General features: G+C 37.3%; 1 protein-coding gene across 3 annotated transcripts; it reads right to left on the bottom strand.

The window, feature by feature from the left end:
- LOC124172221 (zinc finger protein 271-like) lies at positions 1-27737 on the bottom strand. Of its 3 annotated transcripts, none has more exons than XM_046551635.1 (8): positions 27411-27737; positions 27159-27296; positions 26620-26787; positions 25060-25179; positions 22978-23109; positions 20633-20770; positions 12695-12767; positions 1-4694 (listed from the first exon to the last, which is right to left on the bottom strand). In XM_046551635.1, the coding sequence occupies exons 1-8, from the start codon at positions 27576-27578 to the stop codon at positions 2476-2478; spliced, it is 3156 nt and encodes a 1051-aa protein (XP_046407591.1). In that variant the 5' UTR covers positions 27579-27737; the 3' UTR covers positions 1-2475. The 3 variants fall into 3 exon arrangements, with proteins under 3 accessions (XP_046407591.1, XP_046407592.1, XP_046407593.1); XM_046551636.1 differs by having other exon boundaries at positions 20633-20758; XM_046551637.1 differs by lacking the exon at positions 12695-12767 and having other exon boundaries at positions 4523-4694.
- Positions 27738-27856: the final 119 nt, after the last annotated feature.

The following is a 27856-nucleotide window of genomic DNA, read 5'->3' as shown; positions in this document are numbered from 1 at the left end:
TGTGGCAAGTTATCATAGAACAAACTAAAGGAGTACATATTTCATAAAATTTACAATTTACAGTACATTCTTGTTGGTCAGAGTAAATTGTATGAATGATGACTTAACGCAATGAAAATACAAAAAAATGACAAATTAAAATTAACAAGATTACACAACAACTTTTTAACAATTGTTCAATATATTCATTCTCTTGGGATAGGAAATGCTTTAATTAGCAAGAAACTAAGCCATATAGTTTTTACAATGTATCTTAACTGGGTGGGAACATAACACTTTCAGTGCAAGGAAAGTGTATGTATGTTTGAAGGCTTCATTTTTGGGGCTTAGGTATACAAACAGTTCCCGAACCTCATGGAGACGTATTTTTTACCGGAGTTTACTAGCATATTCAATCTTTTTCGCTCTGTTTCCCACAAAAATATAAAACGTCATGAGTACCTTAAATGCAAAAAAAACTTTAGTCGTAAAACATTATGTTTTCGGAAAAGAGGCAACGAGAGCTCAGTTTTACACTGCCCTTATGAGTTCCATTAGGCAATCTGCCAAGGCTTAATATGAGGAAGGTAGGCTCCTTCCCAGCAAGAAATGCCATACTGCAGTCTTGATTCAACTAGAGCACAATCTACAAAACAACCTATTTTTGGACATAAATATCTTAATATAAGGAATTTCCTTGAAATCAATCGCATTTCCAATTCCAGTTTATTGAGAAATTATTTCCAGGTAATATTTTCATTAATGGTTATCCCAGATTAACTCACAAAGTTAATTTGCTAAATTTTAAACATGTCGAACAGGTTTTTTTCATGTCACACATGAGACATCTTTAGTAAACGCTCCATTTTTTCGAATAATTTTTTTTTACTTAAATGTAACATATTTTGTTCATTTGCTTGATAAAAATTTTTGTGAATGGTTTTAAAAATTTGTTCCATCACATTCCATTTGTTTTTGTAAATATATATCACTCATATCGTGCAATATAAAAACCAAAGCCATATTATCCACAAAGGAAGTTTATTTAGCATTGAATATTCCAGTATTGAAATTTTTTTTACATAAGAAAAAGAACAGTCACCAAGATCGATCTCCAGGGATTATTTTTCGAATAATTTATTTTTCATTTAAATGTAACATATTTTGTTCATTTGCTTGATATAAATTTATATGAATAAAATTAAAATTTTGTTCCATAACATTCTATTTTTGTAAATATATGTCACTCATATCTTGCTATATAAAAACCAAAGCCGTAATATCCACAAGGGAAGTTATTTTAAAATTGAATCTCCACGGCACTCCAGAAGAAAATGATGTTTCTTGTCCATAAAAGTCACGTATTTTCTCACTCTGGGTTCATCCACTGAAGTTACTCCGGAACCATTTAGTAACGACTCATCTCATTCCAGCTTGCAATAATCGTTTCAGTAACACTGACTCGTCTATGCAAGCTTTCGTAATTTTTACGTATTACAAAACTGCAACTTTCTAGATATTGTTGAGTGCATCAGGGATAGCAGAACAAAGCTTTAAAATTCCATTTTCTGTACTTTTACCTTTCACACAATCCCAATTGCACAGGGGTAAGTAGTTATTAGTGTTTATGAAATCCAAAAACTGAATTTTAATTTTTTCCAAGACTTTTGAGAAGACAGGGAACAGTGATATTGGTATATAATTGCTAGCATAAGTTTTATCACCTATTTTGGAAATTGGCACTGCAATACCTGTTTGTTTTAGAAATTCACACTATCATACTCAAGTTTCTGTGTGTAGAAAACGGTGCAATACGATCGTATACCTTAATAATATTGATACTGTTTTTATCATGACCCATTGCATTTTTACGCTTCATTTCTTCAATAATTCTGCTAACCTCTTTAACGTCAGTTGGAAAGAAGTACAATGACTGAGCCTCACCACAGGGAAATGACAGCTTATAATGACTTTCAATGCAAATATCAAAATATTGGGTTCACTTGCTAGTCTTTGAAGAGCTTCACTAAAATGATTGTTGATCTCACTCACTGTCTTGAGTGCAAAATACAAAAAACGACTTGGTACGATTCCCATGGTATCGTGGGAGATGACCCATCTTCCCAATAGGTACTTGATCATTATTCATTCTTCATTGCGAAGGTAAGAATAAGGTATTGGGCTTCTCACTACAGATTTGCAATCGCTTGATTTAGAACAACTTCGATATTTATAAGAATAATCTTTCCAATGACCAAACATGTCAAGTGCACAAAGGTGGCCCATTTGGGGAAAGCCATAAAACTTACGTAGCACGAATATTGTTTATCACTAGTGAGTGCTCATGTGGCGGTTGAGATTAGAACTAACAGTGAAAAACTTTGTGCTTACACTAAATTAATTATGTTTCACAACAGTACGTGCACACTTGCTGTGGTCAAGGCCATTCCTCACAGTAAAGTACTTGCTGCAGTCCCTGTATAGAAATGATTAATCTCATTTATGTACACCCATGTGACGGCCAAGGTGAGAACTAGTAGCAAAAGACTTGCAACAAATGTCACATTGATAAGGTTTCTCTCCAGTATGTACTCGCATGTGAATGGACAGATAAGAACTCTGAGCGAAAGATTTTTTGCAGATTTGGCACGAATATGGTTTCTCTCCAGAGTGTACTCTCATGTGACTTTTGAGATGACTCGCTTGACCGAAGAACCTGCTGCACACGTTACATTTAAATGGCTTTTCCCCTGTGTGTGTCCGCATGTGAATTCGGAAATTACTTCCGTCAGTGAAAGATTTTTTGCAGATACTGCACTCATAAGGTTTTTCTCCCGTGTGTGTTCGCAAGTGTTTAACCCGATCTTGATTCCATTTGAAGGACTTGCCGCACACATGGCAGGTATAAGGCTTCTCTCCTGTGTGAATGCGTATGTGTTTTACTAAGTCGGTCTTTTTAGAGAAACACTTTTCACAATCATAGCACGAATAAGGCCTTTCTCCCGTGTGTGATCGCATGTGAATATTAAGAGTACCTTTCTCAGAGAAAGATTTTTCGCAGATTCTGCATGCATAAGGTTTCTCTCCCGTGTGTTTTCGCATGTGACTATTGAGATAACTTCTACGAGTAAAAGATTTTTGGCATACTTGACACGTATAGGGCATCTCTCCCGAGCCTACACACACGTGACGATTCAGGTAACCAATACCAGTGAAGGACCTGCTGCACACGTTGCATATAATAGGCTTCTTTCCCGAATGTGTCCGCATGTGACTTCTGAGATTACTACTGGCAGCAAAAGGTCGTTTGCAGATATTGCATGAGTAGGGTTTCTCTCCCGTGTGAGTTTTCATGTGACTTCGAAGAGCACCCTTCACAGGGAAAGATTTTTTACAGATATTGCTCGAAAAAGGGTTTTCTCCCGTGTGAGTTCGGATGTGACTTTTGAGAGTACCTGTCACAGCGAAAGATTTTTTGCAGATATTGCACGAAAAAGGTTTCTCTCCCGTGTGAGTTCGGATGTGAATTTTGAGAGTACTTGTCACAGCGAAAGATTTTTTGCAGATTCTGCATGAAAAAGGTCGCTCTCCCGTGTGTCTTCGCATGTGTTTAACCAAGGAATCCTTCTGAGAGAAGGAATTACTGCACACATTACAGATATAAGGTCTTTCTCCCGTGTGTATGCGTACATGTCTTACTAAGTCGCTCTTATTCACGAAAGACTTCTGACACTCGTTGCATGAATAAGATATCTCTGCCATGTGTATACGCTTGTGTTTGGTGAGGTCCTTTTTCTGAGGAAAGGACAAAGTGCACACGCTGCATGAATATGACTCCTCTCTTCTTCTCACACCCACGCGATTACAAAGGTTTCTATTGCAAGATGACATTGAGGATAAACTCTGTGAAGTGGACTCCTCTTCTACAGTAATACTTCTTGTCACTCGCCTCATTTTTTTCTCATCCTCTTTTCTGCCAGTGGTTTCCTTGAGAGGCCCATCCCCTTTTTTCCTCAGCCCAAGTCTTTCTCTTGGCAGCCCATGTAAAGTCTTGGAGGTAGTGGGCTCACAGGAACTATAACTACTACCACTTGATTGAAGCTTTTTGAAAGACACATCTCCTCCCATTGATGATTTTGCTTCAGCGTCCAAATTATCGCCAATCAAATGATTTTTCATGTGTTTGATTAAGTCATTTTTGTTGTTAAATACATCTCTGCAGTTGAAGCAATGATATGAACTTTCGTTTGACTTGCAACTATTCTCAGAATTTTTGATCAAGCAATTGTTTATCTCTTCATTGTCTCCCATGACAGTCTCACAGCCACTTGTGTCATTTCCTCTGATTCTGATTGACCTGAGGTTATGAGTGGTATTTGATGCATCACAACCACCTCTATCCCCAACAACCGTCATTGCGACTCCGCCTCCCTTGCTTTTAAGTGATTGAATGTATTTTGTATTACACTGTCTATCATCAGGAATTGAGCTATTTGTTTCCTCATCAGTATCTAGAGCGCCACATATTTCCAAGTATTCATCCATCAGATTTCTTTCTATTCCAAAATGGGATGCTCCAACCTTGGGATTAATTTGTGTCACCATAGATGCGAGATCAATGCACTCATCAATCGAATGATTCATTACATTTCCTTCCGCAGACAGATGTGAAGTTGATGTTGCTCCAATGGGCATTCCTTTGGCAGCCGGGAACCCTAGAAAAAAATTTCACATTTAACCCAGATAACACAAAGTAAGACAGTTATTCGTTTCTAAAGGTTTTCTTACGGAAAAAAATTGATAAGCAGCTAATCGTAAGCTAAGGGGCTTATATAAGACAAGGGTGAGATGTTAGGGAAGAATAGGTAAGGAATGCCATCAAATATCCTCAGGCAACGTAACCCACATAACAACGAACCTCTCAGACGTCTCACTATGATTTCGAATATCGCAAATGTCTCAGAGATTTCTCAGAGATGTAATCGTGAGCCGTTCAGGAAATTTAAAAAAAAAACTTATTTAAACGCCATCAATGCCTTACATATATATTTTTCGGTGCAACTGCGCAGTTTTGATAATTAAAATCATGACATTTAATATGGGTTTCTTATTTTCAAAAGGTCATCCATCAAAAATTCGTCGCTAAAAATGATCGAGATAAGCAGGTCACAATTGTATAATTTGCATTTAATTATTTTTTGCCTACATTTTTAAGCATACCAGAGTACAAACACTTATGAAACATCTCAAAGACTTATCTGAGACGTCTCATGAGACATCTCATAGACTATTTTTTTGGACATAGTGACATCTCAGAGAAGTCTCAGAGATGGGTCTGAAGCTCTCAGAATGTCTCTGAGACGTAACATGCGATATTCGTGACGTCTCAGAGACGTATCCGAGACGTATTTCTGCTGTGTGGGAAGTCGCTTCTGTTAGAACGCTAAAGGCTGCTGAACAGCATGCTACACATGCTACGCGGCTCATCTCGACATGAATTTAAAGGCTACCGGTGAAATTAAGCGAGTCTTCATAAGGACTTAACCCTTTCGCGCCGCATGCCTCACCTGTGCGGCGAGAATTTTCTTCCCTAAACAACGAATGCCACACCAGTGTGTCCTGAATGTTCTTACCCTAACCAACGAATGCCGCGCCTGTGCGGCACACGTCGAAAAAAGTGACCGTGGGGGACACAATAGACCCACGGACGCGGTCGCCCCTCACGATCCGCCTTAGCTCCAGCCCAGTCCCATCTTCGGTCGCTCAGGTCGACCCTTTCTTATCCTCTCCATGCGGTCAACTACTGTTATTTGCAGTGTGTTTTCCAAAAAAAAACATTTGCTGCTTACTTTTGAAATTCAATGCTAGAAATGAATTCATATTTTTTTGCTGACCAAATGGAAATTTCAAACAAAATTCTACCGTTAAATATCAACGGAGTCATAGAACAACTAGTAAATATACGAAATCCGTCTATATAAACGTTAAAACTTCGTTTAAAATTTCTCCGGGCTCAGAAAAAACACAAAATTCATTTTGAATGTAAAAATATCGGTGCGAGCAACAAATATTTTCATATATTTTGCTTTAACATTTTAGCCAGTTGACCGCGAACTCGTGCTAGGAAGGGGCTTTTAATCCCTCTAGGGTCTGGGACAGAGGCCGAGGAAAGGGATCGGCGCCCTCTGAGTGGGGTCCATAAATGGTTAGGGAGGGAACCACTGCCTTCAGTTGACGCGAAAACGCTTCGTACAAGGGAGTAAAGATAACTTTCAAGAGACTCGTATTGAGGAAGAATTTCCCTGAACCAAGGTCCAGCGCGAAAGGGTTAACAACTGATAACAGATTTTCATGTAAATAGAAAACAAATTGATAACTGCAAGCGACTGGCTAGTGAAGATATAAAGCATAATACAAATAGTTTATCCTTGCGGCGGACCGAAAAAATAACATCAGGGAGAACCAAACGCACGACTTACGTATCTGTTGCTCTGTACTCTAACCACTACACCACGGCAGCTGATGAAAGAGAATGGTTAATCAACCTTTTTGAATACCAATTATGTAGAAAAACTTGTCTGGTATGTGCATGAAAAACTGAAATTATTCAAGGTCCAAAGAATTTTACATTTATGAATTTTAATTTATGGCTCGTTAACCTGATGACTACAATATGTATATTATAGATTCCTTCCGGCATTTTTATATTACTCTACGTCGCTATTCTTGTGAAATTTTCTGTTTTTCTTATGACCGTCGTTTCGCTATCAGTTCATACATGTGAATGATTTTCAAATTATGGCAGTATGATGTTGTTTTAATCATATTAAAGAAGTGCCAAGAATGGAAAATTTCAAAAACGATGGAATTTAAACAACACATTAGGAAGTGCTGAAAGTTTGGCATCCATTTTGTCATTACTCTGGATGTTTGTCGGACTGGCTGTAAGAGACCCATAATAAGCTTACTTGATAAGCGCCTTCCTAATTTCTTCCTCTCACCTTATCTCAATGACTAATAATGTGCTGGCTGGGAAACTACCACAGTCGAACATGAAATCTAAGACTCCTATTCCTAACAATAAAATGATTTAGTGGAAGGAAAAAGCCACAAACCATGGGGTAAAAAATTATGCTGTCTTGGCTTTGAACCCAGGAACTTGAAAAAACCAGGCGGGAGAGAAAGAAAGGGATAGGAGCACAAAACAGAGAAAGGACGAGGACAATGGAGCTATCATAGAATGAAGCCAGAATTCCTGAGGTTAAGTATACATATACATTATATTTGATCCATAAATAAATAAATGCCAATACGGATCAAAGAAAGTCTAACATTGCATTAGTTACATAATTTATAACATGAAAACGGCTGCACTATTTTAAATGATATTTCGTTGTTTGGATTCATCTCAGACCTGGATAACAGAATAAACATTAAATGAGAATTTTTTTTTAAGAATTGGCAAAACTGCAACAGCTTGAAGTTGGTAAAAACTGAAAATTAAACATTTTTTGTTTTTACCAATTTAATGGCAGAGCTTTTTCTACTTTGACAAGGGAACATTGCACAACACGTTAATGTTACCATAATGGGTACCTCGGCAAGTGACCGCCTTTTTTTGCCTCCTCTGCAGGGACCACATCATTTACAATACACTTCTGATTATCAGGGCTATGGGGAGATACGGAACGGATAATGAAAAAAGCGGATAATCCAAACTTTCACTTAAATGTCTTTTAATGTTCACTATTCACGTAAAACAATCAATCCATTATTATTAATAACGTTATTCTCTTATTTAAGAGTGTTTCGCGGACTCATTGAGTGCTTTCTTTGCCAGTTCGCCATCTTTTTAGCGGCGTCAACATGGTTGTATTCGTATTATTAATGCTCCATGAAAGGCTTGGTTTTGAAAACCACGCATCCAAGGGACCTTGAGCTCTAGCTTTACAAGCGATGAAGATGAACCCTTTTCCTGCAGTGAGTAACAAAGAGCCTCACTCCTACAATGCAGGAGCAGTGGTTTCCTGTAGCACCGTTTGCTGAGAGTACCCTTCTTCATGGTTCCTGTTCACCTAGCTTGGTTGATGCATGAGCATTTGCAGTGTGTGTGTCGCTCGTCTGTAGCGTTTTAACGTGAGTGAAATGTCCTCTTAGCCGAATTGGAAAATAGTCAATTGATAGGTTAAAAAGCGAGTCACTATCATGAAAAAAAACGCACGCAAAAAGAAAGACTCACAAGGGAAAAAACTCGGAGCTTTCACAGGCTCGGACTCAATCTCAACCTGAGTGTAAATGGGGAGAAGGAAAGGAATGTGTTGGACAAGGGAAAGAGGGATGAGATGTTCAAACCAGGGAAGCTATTGGCTTAAAGATACCAAGTGCACGCAATGTTCGAGGGTGTGGAGATTGAGGGCGGAGCCAGTGGAGGTGAGGGAGGCAATAACTGATACTTTTGTACATTCAGGAAAAAGGTCATTAAGGGACAGACCACAAGTGCGGGTATTTATGCTAGGGTTTAGATGGTGGTGCATTCGCCAACATAGATATCAGGGCAGATGTTGCGATGAAGGAGGTACAGCAGACTCCTGATTATCCGGCTACGGTTTATCGGGGTTGAAGATTATCCGTGCATGATTTTTCACACTCGCTCAATTTTTTCCACGATCATTTTATTTTAAATCGGACGCAAAATCATCGGAATTACGGCATTAATGCTAGGATAAACCAGTTTTATTATCTCCGTTAGAATTCCCTTCGTAAAACGGAAGCGGTCACGCGCCAACTGCATTCGCGGAAGCTCTGTGTTCCTGTTTTCCAAGCATCTCCGCGATCCTTGATCACGGATACTCATCGCGCAGCAGTTGCAGTCCTACACCAAAGTTTAGAATCGCCCATGTGGTCATAGCCCGTTCAGTAGCTACATAGCTGTACTTAAGGATGGGGCTCCCACTTAGCTCACCCACTGCGACAGCTGCCTGTCCTTACGCTACTGCACTCACAGTTTTTTGTTATCTTCATAGGATTCTACCCCCGAACGCGGAGGGTACAGCAGGCGGTGGACAGAACGTATATCCCGAGCGGCAGAGAGAGAAATGGCACAGGGAGTCATTCCGAGAAGACGTGAGCGCAAGGATTACCGTAGGCAATCAGCTATTTTTACTGGGAGTGTTTTTTTTCTTTTTGTCGAGGCTAGTGCCAGGAGTGTAGTTAGTTGAGGATAAGTCTATCCCTTATTTGTTATACCATGTCCCCTCCCATATTCCTGGTGATGAAAAGGGAGTGGTTTCGACACTAGCACAATCCTCCCAACTTTCTGAGGGAATTACTCCCTCCAACAGGGGAGTTGTCACCACTCCGAGTACGGGCAGAATTATTTTTCCCCTTTATGCTGCATCCCATACTGGTGCCCAGAAATCCGACACCTTACGACGAGCCTAGACCCACGGCCTAACCTGTGGCTCAACCGTGACTCCACCAAGTGCAAACTATGCTCAGTCACTCGATGAAAGATTTTCCCGATTGACATTCATCCCTAGTTAATGGAAGTGTACGGTGTACGATGAACCTAGACCCACGGCTTAACCCATCAGCACCCAAAGTTTTTTTAAATTCATACATATTTCACTTTAAAAAATATGATACATATGAGCTCAATACAATGAAAACAATTCAAACTTACTGAATAATTGAGGAAACCTACTAAGTATGTTCACCGAAATGTACTCTAAAATTCACATATTAAATGCATTGCAGGAGTATTGGCTCAGCACTGCACTGGGTGCGATATGGCACCCAGTTAATCCCTAGTTAATGGTAGTGTACGGTGAGAAGTGTATAGACATCAAAAATGTGATGAAATGCGGACAGGAGTTTCCCGTTGGATGGAAAAACGTCCATGGTGAGCAGAGCAGTCAGGGTGGGGAATCAACAGCAGCTTAAATTGACAATATGGCATGCAATAACCGGAGAATTACTCTTCATGAGATAAAGAAATGTCTTGATGAAGGCTGTAGCTACATCTCTGTGCAGAACAATGGGTCAGAGGTCCTCCGTTACGACACGGTTTCTGCCAGATGAGTCTCATAGGAGTATGTCTGCATCATGACAGTGCACGTTCACATGTGTCATATCAAACGACCACCCTATTCCATGAATTTGGTTGGGATATCATACACCACCCTACTTACCACTCTGACATAGGCCGAAGCGAATACCACTTTGTTTCCCTTCCTCAAAAAACACCTAAGGGGACAGAAATTAAAGTCGGACCAGTGCAAGAAGTAGTCGTCAGTTAAAAATACAGGGAGAGCAGTACAACACGAGAAATAAAAAGCCAGTTACAATAATGCCAAAAAGTAATTATCCTCAGGGCAACTATTTAGAAAAATAACTAAGTGTTCCCCTTTTCCAATGATGGAGACAAAGTTGAAAATAAACTGATTATTCAGGATGAAAAAAATAGGAGACCTTAAAATTAATTAGGACGCTTCCGCGGTGAGTTGAAAGGCGATTGTTTTTCGGGTTCCTTTTGTGTTGACTCATATATTGCTTACATAAAAAAAACTAATAAATCCCAATCAATACCTTTCGTTTTCTTCGATGAAAGAAACAATCTTTTTATTTGTTAAACCTAACAAAACGCAATAGCCAACCCCTGGTAAAAAGTGAATATGATTGCGCTTGTTTTACAATTCTACCTAATTTTCCAAATAATTTAAATTGGACCAAATGTGAAGCGAATTTTTGCACTTATTTGACCAGGTTCTATGTTAACCTTTTTTATGAGCGCTGTATTTTACATTTGGAAACTCGATTCTCAGCCAAGTGCTCAATCCTGGTTATTTATGCTATTTTTTTCAATAAACCAGTCCTAATGGTAAAAACCTTAGCTCAATTAAGACGTACAAATCTTAGTAACAATCTTCACTGCAAAAAAGCATCATTTCAATAAGCCATAAAGAAAATTTCCCTAGCCACTGATCCAAGTAGTTAACCCCTTCAAGACGGTGGAGTTCCCCCCTCAGCATGACTGCTGTACTGAGTCTCAAAAAGACTCTTCCGTCCCCTCCGTACGGAGCACTTTTGCTGGACCTTTGTTACGAAGGGTGTCACAGATAATCACACACTCTCAGCTCTAACCTTTTTCGACCCTTCCTAGCGGGGACTAGGCAATATCTCAGACTCCAGAGGGTAGCTGGGCTCCCTTCTTTTGGAATTTATAACCCTACCAGCGGCATTGGTTTGCAGTCAATCATGCTCTATTTATATTAATTAGCTACATGGACAACTGTTGCTCGAACGTAAATTGCAGACTTTCAATTGAATTTCTTGTTTTATTCTGAGAATTATCGAATTTTGAACAAAGCTCTACCAACAATTTTAATGCAGCAACAATTTCCATGCTGATGTTTATACCAAAATCGTGATGTATGTTAATATTTTCCATATAATTTCATTTAAAAAATGTGAATGCTGCTCAAAAGGCAAATAATTCAATTCTTAGTTTATATTTTTTGAGAAAGGAACAAATATTTATTTTGCCACATGACTGGACGAACAATTGCATGACTGCAGTCCCTTACCACTAAGAGGGGTGATATAAGACGAGAGGTCCAGGAACCTGCTCCTGGATTTCGAGGGTAAAGCCTAAGCCATGCTGTGTTGGGTCCCGAAGCAAAGACATCGCAGACCCACGACCATCATAAATGGGGAAGAGCTAGGAAATTTATATATTCAGCATTCGTTCACCTGGGTAGGAAAATCTTCGACCAAAATTTGTGGCTTTTCGTCTCCCCGGTCAAGAAATGTCCAGATGCATATTTTTGTATTTAGTAGGGAAAAGGTTAAATACTAAAAAAATCAGTAGAAAAATATTTTGCTTGGGAAAATCATTATAAAAAACCACATAATTACAAAATCATTGAAAAGATAACTTCTCTCCCCATTTCAATTGGCAAGCAAACTAAAAAAAGAAAGCATGGATGGATTTCTATTTCATTAGCTTCATCCTCCTCAATCATTTACGACAATAGGGTAGTTTCCTTCATTAAAGAAAAAGAAACGCATTGATTGCGATTCGTTACCCACCATTAGTGTGTTTATAATATACAAATGATTTGGTTTTAGAAATACCAGTTTATGCAAATGGCAATGGTCAATTTTAACCGCATATGAAAAAGGGCAGATTGGCGCCCATGCGATGCCACTCCACGAGACGTCACAGGGACCTAGTTGCCATACGAGTAGATATGAGTTTTACATCATCTGAGATTACCCTTGCAGGCATGAGGCACAGAGCTCAGAGTAACATGTCTTAATAACCACCTATTAAAACTGGCTATTGTTAGAAAGTTTACTTCGTTTGATAAGGTATTATTAATCCATAATTAAGCCAAGCTCTACCTGCTAGCAGCCTGCATAGGCAGCCTGCGCCTAGCAGCGCTCTAAGCCTCGCCCTTAGGTCACCTCACTTTGCAGCAGCAGGAACCAGAATGACATCACACGGGCTTTTCCCGGCATTCATTCTTAGCCGTCGCATTTTCGCGTGCTTGAAAAATTCCACTTTTCATTTAATTGCAATAAAATAGATACCGTGATATGAGAATCTACATATGCATACTCCAGGAGTAATAATCTTTCGATTAAGGAAATAAAAAAATAATAGGAAACCACCCTATTGCTCCATGTATTTATTTCCCTTTTGAGCACTCACCCAATGCTTCTGGTGTAGACTCATGGGCCATAGTGATTCCCTCAATTGCCTCCCCATCCTCCATAAATACAGGCTGAAAATAAGAAATTAATAACTTTTTATGAAAGACTTAACACTAATTTATAAAATGTATTGCATCAAATTCTTGGAGTTCCCTCGAAATATTTTCTCAAGAAAATAAATTTTTTCCAACACACAGAGAGTTCAAGATTTTCCCACTACTCTCAACCAGGAAATGGTCATTGAATAATATTACGTCTGTATTGTTATATTATATTTGTTAGATAACTCTACCAGTGATGTCTTTTCGTACGCTACGCTATCATAACTAAGGTTATATAGGTGATAGTTTCATCTCTGAATTACAATTATAATTATAATAATATGTATTTCAATTTGCAGTAGGAAGTTCAGCGAGGCACAAGGAAGGGAAAGGAACTCGTAATATGTTACCAACAAATTAAAAGTCATTATTCTCTTGACAGAAAAAGTAAAGGCATAATTTTGAAACGAGGCAATATTTTTGAAAAAAAAACATCACTCTCAACAAAGTAAAAATCTGTACAAACACAACAAAATGTCGTCTTTTTTGTCCAAGTAAAAACTGGACTTATTAAATAAATACTCTTGATTAATAGTCTATGAAACCTCAGTTGAAACCAAGGTCATAACCCAGCCACTGCAAGATGTTCGATGGACTCCCATTTGAATCCAGAAGTCTCTTATGGACATCCTTTGGATGCCTTTCAGATAACATCCAATGAGGGTCACTACAAAGACATCCATTTGGAGGCTCTAGAATGCTATCCGATGGACATGATGTAAAATAGATCATAAATAATATAAATTATATCAATTTATGACTTCTTAAAGGTGCTGGAGATGAGTATTTCCACCAGCAGTTCAAGTCATCAGTCTTGAGTTTTCCTATTCCTGAAGGCCATTTTGGAACTAACACCCATGACTTACAACTATCAACCAACTGACTTCGATCGATTTAGCCAGAAATCGAGTACCATCAATACAAGATGTCTACTGGCAACATATTACCAGTGCTATGTGTATTATCATGAACAATGTTGATGTACTGTCACCCAAATACAGTAGTAGTTATCGAAATTGAGTAGTAAATCTATGATCATCTGACAGTGCAGTGTATTTTTTGGATTTTGTGGAATTTTTCCAGATTCCTCCAAAGGGTATCAACGGCTAATCGGATAAGCAGATTGTTTATTATTAAAATTCGTATTTCACAGAGTTTATACTAATCATATAATAGTGAATCTGTTTTTTTCAAGTGAATTTCTTAAATGTGATTACTATGCAGATACATATCTAGTAGGCTCAAGTTTAACTTTGATAACTAATCAGATGTTATCATTGTACTAAAATCAAAAGCTTGCTTTTTATCAAATTATATATTTACTTTGAAAGTGCGATTCCTCAAGGCTGGAATCTACAATAGAAACACAGTAGCCTATTTTAGAAATTCTAGGTTTGAGACAGCGTGCTTTTGCAGAGAACATAAATGCAGTGAGTCATGGTTGAGCTTCCACGCGAGACAGACGTGGGCTGGTGCTTCGCTCGAGACAGGCAGGTGCGTTAGTGGTTGCGTCCAGAGTATAAGTGCATTCAATTACGAGGATAACTTCCTACTCAATTTAGAAGCTCGAGTTACTAATATTAAGTGGAAACCGCAGTTTAAAATGGCTAATTGCAGTGTATGTAATGTGAATGTTCTTAAGCGCCAGCTAAGGATTACCTGCAGTGAATGTCAAACTCAGTGTCACGCTACTTGTGTTCACTTGTCCAAAGAGGATATCGAGTATATTGGCGCTGAAAAGCAAAGTTGGCGTTGTCCTACCTGTGCTGCGGAAAAACGTAAGAGCATGTCAGTAGTTCCACTGGCGGATACGGACACTGCTAGTATCTCTCATATTATAAACCTTCTAGAAGAAGCTAAAGAGGACAGGAAACGCATGGAATTGGACTTGAACAAGGCTATTGAGTTTGTGCACAATACATTAGATGAAAATACTAAAGTGCTTCAAGAAAACTCAACGCAGATTGCTGAATATTTAGCGACAATAGACTTACTTAGGCAAGAAAATGTTGGCTTAAAATCTCGAGTGAGTGAATTAGAAAAGAGGTTAGACGACCAAGAGCAATATTCTCACGTTAATGACCTTGAAATACACGGCATTCCCCAGCAACCAAATGAAAATACCTTAGAAATCGTGAAAAGTGTGGGGGACGCCCTTGGTGTTAAAATAACCGACGATATGGTGAACACATGCCACCGATTGGGAAAGAAGGGACACGAAGGCGGAACGAGAGGTATCATAGTCAAATTCGTCCGTAGGTATACAAAAGAAGAAATTCTTCAAAAGAGGCGAGTGAAAAGGACCTTCTCCACACGGCACCTGGGCTTGGCGACCGATACTCCGGTGTACATAAACGAGAGCCTGAGTCCAGGTCGGAGGAGACTCTTCGCTGCTGCGCGTCTTGCGAAGAAAGAAAAGGGATACAAATATTTATGGCTAAGGCATGGGACAATACTCATGAGGAAGAAGGAGAATGATCAAGTAATCACTCTGAAATCCTCTGATGACCTGGAGAAACTGTAAGCATTCTGTGAGTGAGTTATGTATGTCTTCAACCTATCTTTACTAACAAAATGCAGAGTACTGTTAATGATAATGGATTTAATGGTGGCAGGTTCCTTGTCTTGCATCAAAATATAAGAAGTCTAAGAGCTAATTTTGATAAATTTGTATTTCAACTAATTAGTCTCGATATAAAACCCGCTGTAATTGTTTTGACAGAAATTTGGGTCAATGACACTGAAGTATCTATGTATCAAATAACTGGCTATCGGAGTTTTGATGTGTGTAATAATAACTATAGGGCTGGAGGAGTTATTGCATATGTAGCAGATACTTATGAGTGTTCTTCTATTGATCTGGGTGAATTAAAAACTGCTGAATTGGTTAAAATATCAGTAGGGATAAATGATTCTTCTTGGATAAGCATTATTGGTGTATATAGACTTAATTTTAATCCTGTTGAACATTTTTTGAGTGAATTGGAGAATGTATTAACCATCTCTAGTGAGAGGAATTTAATTGTAATTGGTGATATTAATTTATGTATATTACAACCCAACGATATTTCCTTTGAATATCAAACCCTTATGGCTAGTCATGGACTGGACCAGCTTATTCGAGTACCAACTAGAATTAGCAAAACGGGTAGTACATGTATAGATCACATTTTTTGCAGAAGTAGAGATAACTATAAGTATGAGGGAAGAGCGGACGATTGGGGTTTAACAGACCATCATGCTGTATCATGTTCTTTAAATATTAATGTACCCATTAATATATACGAACGAGTTTATCGAAGCCATTGCCGGATAAACTTTAACCATCTAAATAATAGTTTGCTAAGATGTGACTGGAATGATGTTTATTCACAACAAAATGTCAATGAAGCCTATGAAATATTTATAAATAAACTGAAATGCTGCATTGAAAAAGCTGAATACGTGTCAGACAGTAACAGATCGGGAGGAATGAAGAGGCCATGGATGACTTACGCTTTGTGCGGGAGAATTTCGAGGCGAAATTTTCTGTATAAAAAAATGAGGAAACACCCTGAAAATGAAAAGCTAAATAGGTACTACGTATGGTACACGCAAAGATTAGAATATGATATTAAAAAGCGCAAAGAAAAGTATTACAGGGACCTATTTGATAGTAATGTCAATAATACCGCTGCTCAATGGCGCATTTTAGATTCACTCACGGGAGGAAAGCAAGGAAATGAGAATTGTGTAAAAATTAGAACTAGTAATGGTATCGTTGTCACTAAGTGCCAGGACATTGTAAACGAATTTAGTTCACATTATGGTAAAGTAATTCAAGAATTGACCCAGAACAATTATTTTGAAAGTAATACGAATAAATACAAAGAAATATTCCCAACCTCCAATTCAATTGACTCACTGTTTTTTGTTCCTACTGATGCGAAAGAAATTAGCAGCATTATTAAGGAATTAAAGTCTAAAAAATCTAAAGGTGTTGATAATATTTCCACACAAGTTATAAAAGAAGTAAATGCAAATATTTCGGAGGTCCTTGCCCATATTGCTAATCTAAGTATGCATACTGGAATATTTCCTAAACAATTAAAAACTGCAATAGTGATACCAATTTTTAAAAAAGGTGATAAAATGAACGTAAATAATTACAGACCAATATCCCTATTATCTGTATTTGCTAAAATAATAGAAAAAGTTGTGAAAGTCAGACTTCTTAAATTTCTAAATCAGCATAGTTTTTTCAATAAAAACCAATTTGGATTTATGAGTGGTAAGAGTACAGAGGATGCATTATTAAAATTCTGTTCAGAGCTGAACGACGGACTGAATAAGAACTGTAGAGTTGCTGGCTTATTTGTAGACATTACCAAAGCTTTTGACTCCATTAATCATAACATACTAATGAATCGATTATGGGAAGCGGGTATACGTGGAACCGCATATGATTGGTTTCAAAGTTATCTTTGTGATCGAGATCAATGTGTGCGTCTCAAAAATTGCTACAGTGAAAAGATTCGACTCACCTGTGGTGTCCCACAGGGTTCTGTGTTGGGACCCATACTGTTTTTAATATATGTAAACAATTTATGTGCTGGCAGGTTTAAAGGTCAATTAACGTCATTCGCAGATGACACTGCACTAAGTTACTCTGTTAATAGTGTTGATGATCTATATGAACACATACAAAGTGATCTATTAACACTCAATATGTGGTTTTCGGCTAATTATATGTTGTTAAGTGAAAAAACGAAATATATTATGTTTAGCATTAGTAAATCTACCTCAAACAAAAGTAAACTATACTATCAATGTGCAAATTGTATAAAAGATAATGTTACTTCCTGTGATAAATGTATTTTGATCGAACAGGTTAGTCACATAAAATATTTAGGTATATATTTTGACCAAAATTGTAAATGGAAGTCTCACATAAATAAATTAAAATCAGAAATGATTACTATTGTAAGAAAATTCTACTTCCTCAGATACATATGCCCTGAATCAGTGTTAAAAATGGTATATTATGCTCTCGTTAATTCAAGATTGCAATACGGAATAGCCTGCTGGGGTGGAGCATATTTTATCAACATTAAACCATTGATAGTGGCGCAAAAAAGGGTTATCAGGGTTATAACACGATCGTATAGGAAAAGCCACTCATTTCCTCTATTCAAAAAATTAGATGTCCTCCCACTAAGGCATTTATTCATTTATAAAGTCCTTAGAATATTCTATAACCGTAGTGGTGAAAAGGCCCGACCACAAAACTATGACATTAGAGCTTGGAGAAACTTCCATATACCTAGGCCGACGACCGAAATTTATCGACAGTCATACAATTACTTAGGGCCTAAATTGTTTAGCATGTTGCCGAGTAATGTAGCAAACTCGGAAAAAAGATGGGGATTTAAATCCGCCGTTAAAAAATGGCTTATGATGTGTGAGGAAGTAGAGTTTTTACTAAGAAAGGTGGGTTAAAAAGTTTACAATAAAAGGTATATTGTATATTCTATGTATGTAATTATGCGTTTATATAAGAAAAATAAGAAAAATAGTTATCCTTGTCCAAATATTTGAAATACGTTTTGTAATAATGAATGCAATCGGCAATAGAACAAATAACTGAATACAAAGAAATTTTACTTCTCATGTGTGCTAGCACCAGACCTATGTAAAAAGTTTATGATGGTAGCCCCAAAACTACTAAAAGGGGTACCTATATATTCCAAAATATTTAAGTATGTTCTAAAATGTAATATTTGATTGTAAATGGAATAAATTATATATTATTATTATTATTATTATTATAAAAAAAAAATAAGGTTTTGCGATTACCACAATGACAACATCTGATTCTATGAGAAAATTCGAGTAGGACGACAACAGTTTTCCTCTCATGGCACCAAATCTTGTAATATTTTATGGTAAGTAGGATTACAAACTATGTATTTGCCTTGAGTGCAATCAATGGATGTGATGAAAGCCTATAAGAATTTGCATTAAAATTTTGAAACTTGGTTAGCCTAAAGAAAAATATTTGGGCCACATTGTATTAATGTTTCAATTTTTCAAATATAACTTTGATTTTTCTGTTACTGTCAAAATCCGGTTGGAAAATTCCATTAAAATAGTATTCAATAGAATATCTAAGCGATGATATGCTTAGTAAGAAAATGCAATCAACAGTTTCAGAGTTTGTCTCCAATAGTATGGTGTGGACTATATATACTCAAGAAATCCGCTTGATGAAAATGGTCCTCAATATATAGAACATAAAATCTGGTTAGCAGGAATTTTTATCATCTACTAACCTAGGAGCTGATGAAACAAGCAAAAGGACTTCAGTGGTTGATACCCTTTGAGGGACTTATACGGATTCAAAAAAAGGCAAACAGAAGGGGGAAAAAGCCTTCCTTCTCTTTCTCTTGGGTTACGAACATAAGGCCCGGCGCAGAACCCCCATTGATATAAGGCCTGGAGACAAAATCCCCTGCTGACAAAACGCCTGATGACAAAATACCCAGGTGACAAAATCCACAATGACTTTTCACTTTTCTTGTGCTGAATCATGATTTTACATCTTTTACCATGTTTCTATGGACAAAAAAACATCACTTTTTGTAAATTATTTTACTGATACCTAACCTAACCTGAATGGGCTGAAGCATCCTTTTACATTTTTAAAACAATTAGGTAAATAACTCAATAAATAATTGAAGTTGATATTTCACTACAAATTTTAAACAATTATTAACAAAATACAATAATACATAACTCAAATTAAAGCAAATAAAATGCTTTTCACTTTCATCATCTTATTTTTAAACTTTTTCACTTCATGTTGTGTAGCTTATTTTGAGATAAGAACACTTACTTCACTTATTACAGAAGATTTCGTTTTAATGGGTCCACCGGTTACTTGTGGCAGCCTCTTTATTGGGGCAGATCTTGCAGAATAGAACCCAGAAGAGGATTATCCCAGAGTATTCTCCGCTTAATTGGCACTGCATGTCGCTTTATTGGGCCAAGAGTCGGCAACGTAGACTATACTAGCAACTAAATTAAAATATTTTGTTTTCAAAATTCTATTTTTTTATATTTTCCTCCTTTGATTTACTCTTATATTTCACAAATGTTCCTATTCTTGCCCTGTTTTGAAAGCTCTTGTTGTTATACTCTCCGCAAGAGGATAGAACTTTTCTTTAATAGGACTTAGTAAATGACACTCATTCAGTATCGCCCGAGGATGTGAAAAATATATTTTTAGCTAAATTGTTGTAATTCTTAAACATGATAATAAATTAACTAAACTCGCTTATTTATTTATCAAATTAATTGTTTCATAAACTTGAGTTGCATTATAAACAGGGGCCAATCCAGGATTTCTTTTTGGGGGGGGGGGGAAAGCAAGGCCGTATCCAGGATTTTGTTCTGGGGAGGGCACAAGGATACCCTGTAATACAAAATGAACGCAATGATAATAGACTTTATTAAAGTCTTCCATATTTTTTAAGGTTCTGGGGGGGGAACGTGCCCCCGTGCCCCCCCTGGATTTTCCTATTATTATAAACATTCTTTAGTCTTCTTTCCATCATTTCAACATTTTTTATCCCATACACAGGATAGTTCGCTTAGTTGGGGCAAAGTGCACAAGTACTGATATGTCCCAATTACCCGAAATCCACTATAGTACCTTTGAATCGAGTGGGTGGCTAAAATGCTGTGTAGAAAGAACAATTTTCGATCATGTATGATAATGAAAACATATTGAGATTTAACACCAAGTCTATCCTTCATCTATTAATTTCATTGGATTACAGGAATTACATACATACCTCGGTATTCTCCTTGGGAGATGGTTCCTTCTTGGCACCAATCAGGTTCCACTTGAGGTCTGTCACCATGGCTCCTGAGCTCTCGACCTCCATCTCCTTACCATGGGAAGCAGTAGAGGGCTGGACCTGCAAGAGAATCTGCAAGCATCATCATTAACATATTCACTGCGGAGCACGTCAATTGACGTGGTCCCATCCAAGCTGAGATACGAGGAACGTCAATTGATGTGCACTGCCAGTCGGGCCGGGAGCCCTTTCTCCGCCTCCATACATGACTAATATCCACTTGCATCTTCCGTTTGCGTGTATGGCCTTTAGCAAGCTTTCCTCTTTCGAAGAATGTGTGGCGTTTGTATAAAGCAGTATTTGACGGAAGTTATGGAGCGGAAACCTCCCTCTATTTTTCTTTCTTATTTAAATGGCTGATTTGATGACTTGAATGAAAATCAGGCCCATATTGAATGTGTTATTTATTGAAATACAGAAATAAATAAATACTTTTGAGAATTTTTCACAGGAATAAAATTAAAGCTTGACTTTTATGGATGCATTCTTCATACTACCTAGCAAGCAGCCTCAAGGACATCCATAAATGAATGAATACTTTTATTATGCTTCAGGTAGAACCTGTGACAGCTAATAAACACAAGATGCATATCATGCTCCAACTAAATATTAACCAAATAAATAGCATTTTGACAAAAATATAACAGCAGCGATACAAAGTCATTGTTCATCTTTCATGATTATTTAGGATCACATGCAAGGCTTAACAAGCTGTAAACTTTCAGACAAAAACGGTGACATATTCAATATCAAATATCAAAAAATATAAGTTCTAACAAAGATAATTATGATCACACATTTGTGTAAATTAATTTATAGAAAGTTTTGATAGCATCGTAAAATGAAGATAAAAACTAAAGTTAGCCCCGGATTTCAAATGGGAGTAAAGCCTTTCTTTAAATGATTGAAGTGAACAAGTTGTTTTTATACTTAACGGTAGAGAGTTCTAGAATCTGGATGCTGTTAGCTGAACCAAAAGTTAGGAATTTTAATCATTTAAAATTAGGTTTTTTGAATTTACCACTTTACAATATACCTAATACCTCTTATTTACATTACCTAGCAAAAGCCATGCGATGATTCTCTGAGCATTAGTTTCCGGAGTTGTAAAACTCCAGATATAACCTCACTCATAATAAAAACTTGTGAGTGGGTAACGCTATGCAGGGGATTCCAGAGCCCATAGGTAATGAAACAGATTTATGAAATGTAAAAATGGTCTAAAACGGAGAACTTTCGTTTATTTCGGGTTATAATTCAGTTTAATAACATCAAACGCTTTGGTTAGTAAAATAACTAGGGCAGTTGAGATATAACGGTAGGACATTCTGAGTCAACGAAAAAGAGAAATCCGTAGATTAACTCCTTATCAGACAAAAGTTAAATAACTTCAATGGGGAAATGTGAAGATTTGTATTACTTTAGATGCACAGTCAATGAATGGTGCATCCTAGAGATGAAGTAAATACAAGTTCTATAATGTCTGTTTCAGTAAAACACCATCAGTTTGACTGGAAATAACTGAATCCTTCACAATTTATTTGCTCAAAAGGTATCAACAGTGCTTTCGAATGCATGATATCAACATAGTGGGAATGCAAAACATCTGTGATAAAATATAAGTAACAAATGATAATTAACACATTTAAATATACAGCTCCACTATCGACCACAGTTTCAACACTCTTTGTCTCTTTCAAGGTCTCATATCCTTACAATGAGACAAATCGTGCGACATTGAGATTAGCTTTTAGTGATGCCTGAAGGGAGAAAGGAACGGTCAGTAGAATAGCATGGACACAGAAAGCATTCTACAAAAAAGAAGAATATAATCACAGCTGAGAATACAAATCCAGAAGTAAGGGTACGATGCACCACACACTACATACGGAGCATATTTATAAACAACAGCAAGGCTTCAAAATTGACAGCTACAGAAAAGTAAAGAGAGGAGGCTTTCAAAATGTGTTGCTCCTGAAGAATATTAAAGATAAAAGGGGTAGTCAGAGAGACAGAGATGACCTGAAAAAGAAAAACCCAAAAAGAAAAGGACACGTGTGCTGTAAGAGGGGAAAGTAATGCTTCTGAATGTGTTCCATGCATCAGATTATGAAGGGTGTACAAGAGAAGAAGACTGTATAAATGGAAAGAAATGCAGATAGCAAAGAGCAATGGAGGGCTATATAAAACCAATTTTAGGATTGCTGACTTATGATGGCAATAAAGTTCAGATGCAGTTCAAGTTCAACTTACAATATATAGCTCATAAATAGTATTACCTGATCAGAAGATGCTTCATTTGCCAGTTTGCTTGAGGTGCCATCAGTTAAATCATTGAGTACACATCCACCTTCATTATCACTGATCTGATCTTCTTTAAAAGGAGAGGACCTGTATGTTCCAAAATCACCCTAATGGAAAGAGAAATAGTCATTGATAAACATTTTAATCAATTGTTACAAGCTTTGGTGTAACTATGGGGGGATGAGGGGATAGATCTCCCCATAGCCTCAGAGAAATAAAAAAAATATTGAAAACTATTGTCTAGTTTTGACATATAATAACTGCATCTGCTTAAAGTTAAATTTTAAGTGCCTAAATCATGTAAAATGTATTCACAGGCATTTTCAAAAATTTCCCGGGACCCCCCATTGCCTAGGGGGGTTCACACCCCAGACCCCTTCATCCATTCCAAAGCATATTCATAAGTACACCACTGGTTAAAAGAAACAAAATTGATCATGCACAGAACTTGAATTACAGGATTTCAGTAGAAATTAAATAATCCCTCGTGAACAATTCTGGCGCCTCTGTAGAAAACAATAACTTAACCAAAAATATTTGGCCAATGAAGTTATTATTCCTTCTCATTTAATTGAATAACTCAAACTCCATAAGTGGAACTCAAATCATCATTATAAATACACAAGGAAAAGGAGAAGAGGCAAAATCCCATTAGAATAGAAAGGGAAGTTATGCATTCTACTTGTTATAATGCACAATTAGTCTATATTTATGATGTTTTGAATACAAAAGTGTAAAAGTGATTTTGTGAATGTTATTTCATAATTAAGTGTTTCTATACCCTGAGGTAACTCCAAGCTGAAAAATAGAAAGTGAATAGTGCTACAAGCTCAACATTCCCTCCGTTGGATGAGACGTTAAGCCATGGTCCCCTTGGTGCCTTTCGTTAAGAGCAGGCTAATGCCGATGCTGGGTTTCTCTCCATCCTTCCTTACCTATCGTTCCCACATAGCACAAATGACCTAAGCTGTACGTTGCCTCCTCCAAATATCATTTTGCAATTATCAAGATTATTAATTAATAGCCAGTCGTCCGAGGATTGATATATCGTAGCTCACCACTCACCTCTACTATCAGCAATAGGGTGGTTTCCTATTACTTTTTAATCGCCTATATCTAAAGATTATTACTCCTGGAGTACGCATTTCACGGAAAACCCCATGTGACATCATTCTGGTTCCCGCTGTCGCTGTGTGTGGTGACCTTGGGGCGAGGCTTTACGACGCAGGATGCTAGCAGGTAGTAGAGTATCCTTCTAGCAGTTAGTGCTTGCCTTATATAAGGACAATTAATACCTTATAAAACAAAGGAAACTTTTTGATCATAGCCAGTTTTAATAAGTGATTATTAAGACATGTGTCCCTGAGCTCTGTGCCTCATACATGCATTGGTAATCTCAGACGATTTAAACTCCTGACTACTTGGATAGAAACTAGGTCCCTCTGACGTCACGTGGAGTGGCATCGCATGGGTGCCAATCTGGCCTTTTTCAAATGCAGTTAAATTAACCATAGCCATTTGTCAGAACTGCGATTTCTAAAACCAAATAATTTGTATATCATGAATACACTGATGGTGGGTAACGAATCGCAATCATGCCTTACATTTTCTTTGATGAAGGAAACTGCCCATCACTCATATTAATCCTCTGTTTTACATTCCATTTCACCGATTCTATACATCTCATTAGAGGCTTTCAACTTTTCTTAAGATCCATAAATTACTCACATGATCTGTCACAATTTCAATTTGATGTTTCCAACTTTGAATACAAATGAGTAGACATCTCCGCAAGGTTCACAAATTTGAGACAAGTGCCATCTACATGCTTGATTAAATAACAAATGAGACACGAATTTCGACAAAGAGGGTACAATTTGGGGGCATGAAGCGGGAAATTGATTTGTACCTCTCGAAAATCTCATGAAATATATAATGTTCATGTTTAATCAGGGAAAATGTTTTGAGTGCCTGCTGAAAGGTATTGGGAATATTCCACAACAGAATGAATTTGTATATTAGCATAACTGTGCTAAAATAGGCAAGAGAGCACTTACCAAATCATCAGTGGCCAATGGGTCTGGGGCATTATCCGAGTTTTCAGCTGTATTAGGTGTGTACATCACGGAATAATTCCCTCCACCAAGTCCGTCTTTGTGTTCCCCTTTCATATTAAACTTGAAGAGAAAAATGGATGTCACCCATTAAACACAAAATAATAACAATAGCATATATCCAATAATAATTAGGGATGGTCGGATCGGATACATCGGATCCAAAGTCACAGAAGACATATGATCTGGATCCAAAATTTTAAATAATAGCTTCAGTGAATGCAACAACCCCCAATAAGGGTGGAAAGAGTTCTGATTCTATCTTTGAATGCGCCATCCATGGGATTCTTGTCCTAATCATGAAACATTTTCATTGAAAGCCCTCGCAGATGTTACATCGGAGAATTACAGTCGTGGAAAATAGAAAAGGCAAAATAGGACTGGAATAGGGTGTGACCCTTCCCAAGAGATTGAACAATCATCGGGGGAATTTCAGCGTCAGGAACTTGAAAATGCATTTCGATCCGAAAATATCCGATCTGAAAAATCCAGCTCTAAAAATCAAGGATCCAATCCGAATCCAAGAAAAATCCTGGATCCTTCCATCCCTAATTATAATAATAACACTTTGAATGATGATAATTATAATCCCTATAATAATAAAAACTCTTTTACTTAAAACCACTCAAGCAGGCCAATATACTCATGAGATTCTTGTGACTCACATATCAAACTCCAGAATATTAACATTCAGCTACTGCAATATTAAACCATTCTTTCACTTATTTATCATAGATATTTATCGCCAATGCCTTTTCCTCCTTCATTCACATTCACAAGATCATGAAAATTAAAAAGATTTCCAAATGAAATTAGATTTTCATAATTTCGACACAGTGTAATCCTAAAGGTGTCTATTCATGATCTAAAGAGTCACTTTTGTATTGTTTGCAAAAATTGCACGGACAGTTTTTTTGACTGAGTCCACAAAATACTCAACTTGAGTGTTTCAACTTGCCACCATGTAGCAGCGTTCTCTGAGCCTTGCTCTGGGACGAATAGGAAGTTAGCATAGCAATGAACATACCCTAACAACCTAGATGGGGGGACACGTAGGAATCTAAAATATTGAGCACAAAAGCCTGAACACATAAATTCATTAATTAATAAAATATTAAAGCATTTGCACAGATTTACTGAATGACTAAGGAAATCGTAGATATATATCGCAATGTGTTCCAGCGAATGCTATCAACGAAAGCTATTGCCCACGATGAAAAAGATGTACTTATTGCTCATTCTCATCCAGTATTGAGCACTTATAGTTTATGCTGCGGAAGCAACGGTCTTGTTTTGACATATATTGCATTAAAATTCCCAAAAAATAAAGAAGTGTTCTACTTTTTCTGCGAACTGAAGACCAGAAATCCAGAAACCCTTTGGTCCCAAGACTTCCGGATTTGAAGTTCTCAACTGTATTTACCGCAACGACTGACATTCAGCAGAGGAATTTGTACAACTGAAGGCCTTTCAACTCTATACCTATATGATAATAAAACTTACCATCATATTGTCCAAGGGTGGTTCACACTCTGGCACAGGGATATATATTTCAGTCACTTGAACTGAGCATGGGATCTGTGAAGTTTCTTCGGATACATGTCGAATACAGTCCTTTGTCTCTGAAGAAGATCCTGACTCATCTTTAGCTGCACCCTCTCCTTTGATCCTCTGCAGAGAAAGATACACTATTAAACAAATGAATTCCATCTGATTCAACAAATAAGGGAAGCTCCTAATCTTAATTAAACATTGGGTTTAATGTCTTCCGCTCATTTCTCATGGATGAGGACGGTCCTCGCTACATGCACGGATAAGGTTTCCTTGACGCTAATGGAAGCTTACACAAGAGTGCGGACCATCCACATGCAGAGTAGTGGCCCTTTTGCCACACGGATTCGAACAAATCTATTAGGATCCGCAAATAATAATCTTCCTATATTTCTTACTGCCGTCAACCCTAACCAAATATTGCCACTTCTAACTCTCCTAAGCTAATCATTGCACCGGTCTTCTATTGGGAAAATATGAAAACTACTCACCCCGCAGTTATCTCTCGGTGATATTTTCCTCAGTTCTGTGTCCGATTCTAAGCAAATCTTTTTGAAAATACTGAAATCCTTGAGTTTCTTCAAACAAAGTGAACAAATGGTAGTGGGAAGGCCATCTCCCTCATCGACCTAAGAAAGCAATCAAGCAATTCGTTAATAATTATCTTGAGATATACGGACATAAAAGAAATAAAGCAAACATTACGAAAAAGAGAAATCTAAAAAATGAAACGTGGCGCTTACTTGTAAACCGACTAAATCATGCAGGGCATGCTTCACACTTATTTCGTATTCTGCATTTGAAGTGAATAAGTTGCAATAATGATATTGATTCTTCCTACAAAGTCTGCAAACGTCACTCTCTGAATTCCTTTCTGTCGAATCCGTGAAAATCCCGATGGTACGACTCATTTCTTCACTTCAATATTTCATTCAATCTTTAAATCGGCTCAATCATCCACTCAACACTGACAGAGATCATTAAGGTTGACTCAGGTATGAACAGCAGATTAAGTAGATGGTCAAATCGGAAGAAAGAGTCAACCTATTCGTAGACTCCACTGCAGTAAATCAAATCGTAGCCTACGTTGTATATAACGTAGGCTACGATCAAATCATATCTAAAGTTCACATGTTTATATAAGATAAGGCAGGAAAGATTCGAGGTATGTAGTTACGTATCTCACCGC

Source organism: Ischnura elegans (genome assembly GCF_921293095.1).
Source record: "Ischnura elegans chromosome 13 unlocalized genomic scaffold, ioIscEleg1.1 SUPER_13_unloc_1, whole genome shotgun sequence".
Taxonomy (NCBI): Eukaryota; Metazoa; Arthropoda; class Insecta; order Odonata; family Coenagrionidae; genus Ischnura; species Ischnura elegans.
The sequence above is the reverse complement of the archived record's forward strand: the minus strand, read 5'-3'. Positions and strand labels throughout refer to the sequence as shown.